Source organism: Prionailurus bengalensis, chromosome F2 (genome assembly GCF_016509475.1).
Source record: "Prionailurus bengalensis isolate Pbe53 chromosome F2, Fcat_Pben_1.1_paternal_pri, whole genome shotgun sequence".
NCBI lineage: Eukaryota > Metazoa > Chordata > Mammalia > Carnivora > Felidae > Prionailurus > Prionailurus bengalensis.
The window spans coordinates 44,117,973-44,123,972 of NC_057353.1; the positions used below are offsets into that span (position 1 = coordinate 44,117,973).

Genomic DNA, 6,000 nt, shown 5'->3' on the forward strand with positions numbered 1-6,000 from the left:
AGCTGGAGTGGGATGCTTAACTGACTGAGCCACCCAAGTGCCCGAATGATTGTTTTTATGTGCTGTATTAAGCCATTTGGACAGTTACTGACGTGAAATTATTTTCTTGGAATATCTTTTGGACATTAATAGCACCAACCAAGTAGATTTTTAATTAGTAAAAAAGTGATTCATATCATCTAATGACTACTCTTCTCTGTAGGACACGGAAGAATTAGAAAAAGAGATTAGAGAAGAGCTTCCAGTGAATACCTCTAAAGTCCGTCCAAAACAGGAAAAAGCTTTTTCTTTGAAGACCATAAGCACTAGTGATCCAGCTGAAGCACTCATCAAAAATAGCCAGGTAAGTTTTTTAATATTTAAGGAGTAAAATTTTGATGACTTGAAAATTGTGCCATAACTCATATTTTATCGAAGTACTGAGTGCTAAGCATTACTAACCACTATTTTAAAGTGCTAAGCATTTTAAAGACACTAATTTAGCCCTTAAAACAACCTTCCAGAAAGCTGAGATCTATTATATAAATGAGGTTGGCGAAGTTAAATAACTTGTCCCAAGTCTCAAAACTATCAGTGGTGAGACCAGAACCACTGGACTGTATTTTCTCCTGTTAAGTATCTAGACATACAAGGGATAGATTGCTAGAGAAAATGCAGCTGGTTGCATTTCCATAAAAGCCAGTGCATAATATATAATAGGACTGTGATCCAACCTCTCAAAATGGGACATTTATGTACATTTTGGGGACAGATTCTTGAAATATGTGCTATTGGTAGAAAATTTTGAGGTGTCAGAAAGGACCATTTTATAAAAGGTATAAGCCAGTGACATAAAGATTATAGCTTTTTAAAATCTTGTTTCTCTGGGTGCCTGGGTGGCTTAGTCGGTTGAGTGTCCGACTTCGGTTCAGGTCATGATCTTGCAGTTCATGGCTTCGAGCCCCACATCGGGCTCTGGGCTGACAGCTCGGAGCCTTGAGCCTGCTTCGGATTCTGTGTCTCCCTCTTCCCCTCCCCTGCTCACGCTCTGTCTTTCTCTCAAAACTAAACAAACATTTAAGAAAAATTTTAATCTGATTTCTCATAAGGTAAGTTATATACAAATATATGAAATCGTATACTGGAGTTTCATGGTTCATTTATATAGACATTCAAAAAACTTGTTGAGAACCTACTATGGGCCACACGCTATTTCAAAGGATATATATCAAAGAACAAAATATAAAAATCTCTGCCTTTGTGGCACCTGGGTGACTCAGTCAGTAGAACATCCAACCCTTGTTCTCAAGGTCGTGAGTTCAAGCCCCACATTGGGCATGGAGCCTACTTTAAAAAAAAACAAAAAAACAATCTCAGCCTTTGTGGAACATACATATTTAATGAAACAGCTTTAGACAACCTGAGTTACAGGAATGCCTGGCTGGCTCAGTTGGTAGAGCATGTGACTCTTGATGTCAAGGTTGTAGGTATAGAGATTACTTAAACATAAAATCCTTGGGGCGCCTGGGTGGCGCAGTTGGTTGAGCGTCCGACTTCAGCCAGGTCACGATCTCGCGGTCCGTGAGTTCGAGCCCCGCGTCAGGCTCTGGGCTGATGGCTCGGAGCCTGGAGCCTGTTTCCGATTCTGTGTGTCCCTCTCTCTCTGCCCCTCCCCCGTTCATGCTCTGTCTCTCTCTGTCCCAAAAATAAATAAAAAACGTTGAAAAAAAAAAAAAGATAAAAAAAAAAAACCATAAAATCCTTCAAAAAAAAAAAAAAAAAAAAAGAACCTGTGTTACCACTAAAAGAAATAATTTGTAACAATCTTGTACTAAAATAAAATCTTAACCATACTTCCTGTTTGGATTTTAATTCCCTAAGAGGAAAATTCCCTTTTGAGATGAAAGGCTGCAATCTCAGTACATGCGTAGGTTTAATAATAGGGTTGCAGAAGGTCATTTGACATTTTGATGTTGTAGTTGTTAGAAAGTCATTTTCAGAAGCCATCTTGTAAAGACTATTTGAGTCCCTCTGTGACTTAACATAGATTAAGTGAGAGAATAAAGGGGAGAATACTGGAAATAAGTACTAAAACTTTTGGGTATGAAGTAAATAGAACATTAAGAAAGCTGAACCAACCAAGACAAATGCAGCTTCAGATACTTAAAATAGAAGAAAGGGATCCTAGTAATTTCTGGGGTACACACAGCTTCCTCTTGTTTCCTTTTCCATTGAGCTTTCTTATACCCAGAGAGCCTGGAAGAATGAGAGGCAAGAGAAACATAGTGATGTTTCTTACCCTTGTTCCGATATTCAGAGTCAGGATTTGTAAGCAAAGCTAAAGGGTGACTTGACCTCCTGCTTGTCTGTTCCAGCCTCCAGGCGCTCCAAATACTGCCTCTCCTGACCGTCCATTAACAGTTAGGCCTCACTGAGGCAAATCAGTTAATTTGCCTCCTTTCTGCTTCCAGGCTGGAGAGGAGAAGCAAGGCAGTAAGAGTCTAGGCCCTCAACATTATGATTTCACTGCCAGAATGGATAAAACTCTGAAGATTTGAACATGAGTTTTACTACTTACTTTCATGGAGAAGGACTAGTAGTCCTAGTCTGCTAGTGTTTTAGGCTAGCATAGACCGCATAGGCTGTCTTTGCCCTTGCATGGGAAACAAGCTGTTGCTGCTCTGTTTGAGTAACCCTTACATCTCCAGAAGCAGAGAAGGGGGTGGTATCACCTACTGGGAGTTCAGAAAGGAGCTATTTTCTTTGTCTTTCACATGAAAAAGTTTCAAGGAGTTGAGAGTTGGTGAGAAGTGGACAAACCATTGAATCACTGAAACATCAAATCGTCCTATTTCTAATTAACAGGAAAATATAAAAGTTCATGAAAATGGAATTATTCGCTCCTACTTGAGATTCAGTAAACATCTTGTAATTCTGTGCTTTTCATCCCTTTTTATCTCTACCTCTATTCATGGATGTTGTAGGTAAACGTTTATTTGGTTATGCCACTAGAGGGCACGCACGAGTTGTAGCCCTTCTGCTAGTAAATTCTTTGGAAATCATTTTAGTATTTACTTGCTCCTCAGCAGCCTCTTGGTATTACTTTGATATTTAATTTTATATGAAACTTTTTACAGAGGAATTTAAGGTAATTTTATTCCAAAATAGCCTGTCAAGACTCTTCCACCTGCTGTTTCTACCGAGCCATCTGTTATTTTATCAAAAAGTGATTCTGACAAAAGCTCTTCCCAAGTGCCACCGATGCTACAAGAAACAGATAAATCCAAGTCAAATACTAAGCAAAATAGTGTGCCTCCTTCACAGAGTAAGTAATTCTCCTTTTTAGTTCTTTTGTATGTTTTCTGTACTGTTTATATAAAAGTTAATTTCTTAGAAGTCTGAAATATTTAGACTTCTAATCTTGGAAGTCTGATAGAGATTAATAGAGCAGCCCTTCCTTCCTTTGCACAGGCTAGATTCCTTGGCATCTTGTGGACCTCAGTCAGTTATGAGGGTCAAGAGGCTGAAATCGCCCCAGGAGAGACTGGGTGTCCAGGGACTTAGACAGCGGAGGGCTTGAGACATGCCCTTGTCCATCTGGTCCCTCCCTTTTTCTGTGCACATGTTCTTGGGACTGCTGTGAATTGTCCTGTGCCTTCTGTCCCCTTTTCCTCCCTTTAGCTACCTTCAGTATCCATTTTGCCCATTTTCACTTTCATTACTTAGATGAGTAATGCCATGTTAAATGATGGGTTTTCTAGATCAAAACCGGTGCAGTACTTTTCATGTGATTAAACAAAATAATACATTGGCATTCAAAGGAAAAGGGGAAGGTAGCCATAGAATAACCTAAAAACATGTGACTGGGACTTGAGAAGTTACACATAAAGGTTGAAGAGTCATTAGTGGATTTCAAAGCATGTTTTCATTGATGGTACTTTGATATTTTTGAGACATAACAGTATTTTCTCCTGTTTTTTCTTTCTTTTTTTCCTCTTAGCCAAGTCTGAAACTAGCTGGGAATCTCCCAAACAAATAAAAAAGAAGAAAAAAGCCAGACGGGAAACGTGAATATATTTTTCCTGCATTGGACATGTGTTTGTAAACACTGTCTGGAAGATTATGCTGTTTATGCAATAATTTGTGAACATGTACAGAGTTTTATATAAATTTAAACCAATTTTTAAAACAAAACTGTGAAAACAACCACCATAAAAATGGAATCAAAGGAAAGTTAATTTATGAAATTAAGAGGTCAGCAGAATATACTACAGTGCTGGAAGACACTTGGGGAAAGTCTTTTCAATTGAACAAGAACGATCTTAATTTAAGAATATTACCCTGGTTTTACAGCAGTGCCCTGTTTACAACAGATTGTGCCCTGTCTCATCTGCAGCTGAGGAATAAAGGATTCTGATTAGGAAGAGGGTTGCCTACAAATTGGTAGGCGGCCTCTTGGATCTTATGCACGGAACTTAAAACCATTTGAATCTGTTTTATGCTTAAATCAAAGTGCTTTGATCAAATGCATAATCTGCCATATCTTTACATATATGTTGGTAGCAATTTGTATTAAAGGAATCACAAGTGCAAATAAAAGGTCATTTATCATTTGTTAACTAAACTCATGGTTTAGTTTACAATTTTTAAAAAGTTCATAATTAAAACATTGAACATGCAGTTGATGCTTGTATGGCTTATGAAGTTATTTTTGATAGTCTTACATTATTACTTGAATTGTTCAAAGTTCAGTATATTTTAAATTAAGAAAGGTAAACTATATGTATTTGTTTTATACTTTTAAGGCTCAGACTCACAAATAATGCTCTTGTTTAGGATTTGAAAACTTCTAGGCAAAGTCCGACTTAACGTTTTCCCCTTTCCTTAGCAGTTACTTTTTCCCAACGTCAGCTCTTCTTCATTGCTAATCCATTTCCGACGTTAGAAGTGAAATCTTTCACGAATTAGTTATGCAGACAGAACTTTGAGTATATGATGGAGAATGAAAAACTAGAGTCAGACAGCTTTAATTGACATTGTCAAGACCTCCAGTTATCAGGAATACATTTTTTTACTGCCTTAACCTATAGTGCGTAGAATATGCATCAATTTCTTGAGGGAGATTCGTGTTTTTATAAGAATTTTCATGTAATTATTGCAATTGTGGTCAAACAAGGAACGTTTTCTGCTTGAAACTATTGATTTAAATGACGTGTGAGATGCTTCACCATTTTCAGGCACTGTGTAATTCTCTTGTAATAAACTGGCAGGCATCTTTGTACCTATAAATAGTGCATGCTCAGCCATGTACACTGTAAATAGCCTTTACCAAACGTGTTTGACAAGGACCATACTTAACATCACTTAGTGAGTTGTGATAAAGAAAAAAAGCCATGATTTATTTGATGTGATTGGCTCGTTTTTATGTGGCGCCAAGAACGAAACTGTTTAACAGCATAACCAATGGTACCGATCTGTCCATCCAATCTTGTCTTTATTATATCTGATTGTGCTTTGGTAGTATTGCATTGTCATACTGGGAAAGCTAAAGAAACAAAATGGTTTTAGTTTTGCTGAAGACTGGCCTTATTAATGGACAGCTTTCCTAACAAGCGGTTATTAACTTTTATCAGGTGTTAACATCTGTTTCAGGAACATGGCAGTATGTTTACATGTCAGAAGTTTTGTTTAATTCTATGATATTTCTAAATTGATTTGTTTAAATAAATTCAGCAAATGGATAGCATTGTTTTTATTTGCTTCAACACTGGGGTAAGTAAGCTAAACTGCCAGGAGTTCGTTTCTTCAAATGACTTTATTCTGTTAGCTTTACATAGAAGTTTCCTCAATAGATCCAAGGACTCCTAAGTTGCCAGCACTTTGTAAAGGTGTCACGGGAGAGAATTTGAGAAGGGGTCTGTATCATTTTAGAATGTGCCAAAAGATCTGTGCTCAGAAAACTCAGTTGAACTCTCTCAACTCTACCTCACCATTTCTTTGTCTTAGAATTTTGTCAGCCAT

General features: G+C 37.5%; 1 protein-coding gene across 5 annotated transcripts in view; it reads left to right on the plus strand.

The window, feature by feature from the left end:
• Window positions 1-5,720, plus strand: part of MTDH (metadherin) — a 56,460-nt gene extending 50,740 nt beyond the window's left edge. For all 5 annotated transcript variants that reach the window (XM_043601440.1, XM_043601438.1, XM_043601442.1 and 2 more), the window contains 3 exons: window positions 203-343; window positions 3,148-3,304; window positions 3,980-5,720. In XM_043601440.1, coding sequence (XP_043457375.1) covers window positions 203-343; window positions 3,148-3,304; window positions 3,980-4,050 — 369 coding nt within the window. In that variant the 3' untranslated portion in view covers window positions 4,051-5,720. The remainder of the gene's footprint in view (window positions 1-202; window positions 344-3,147; window positions 3,305-3,979) is intronic.
• The last annotated feature ends 280 nt before the right edge of the window (window positions 5,721-6,000 follow it).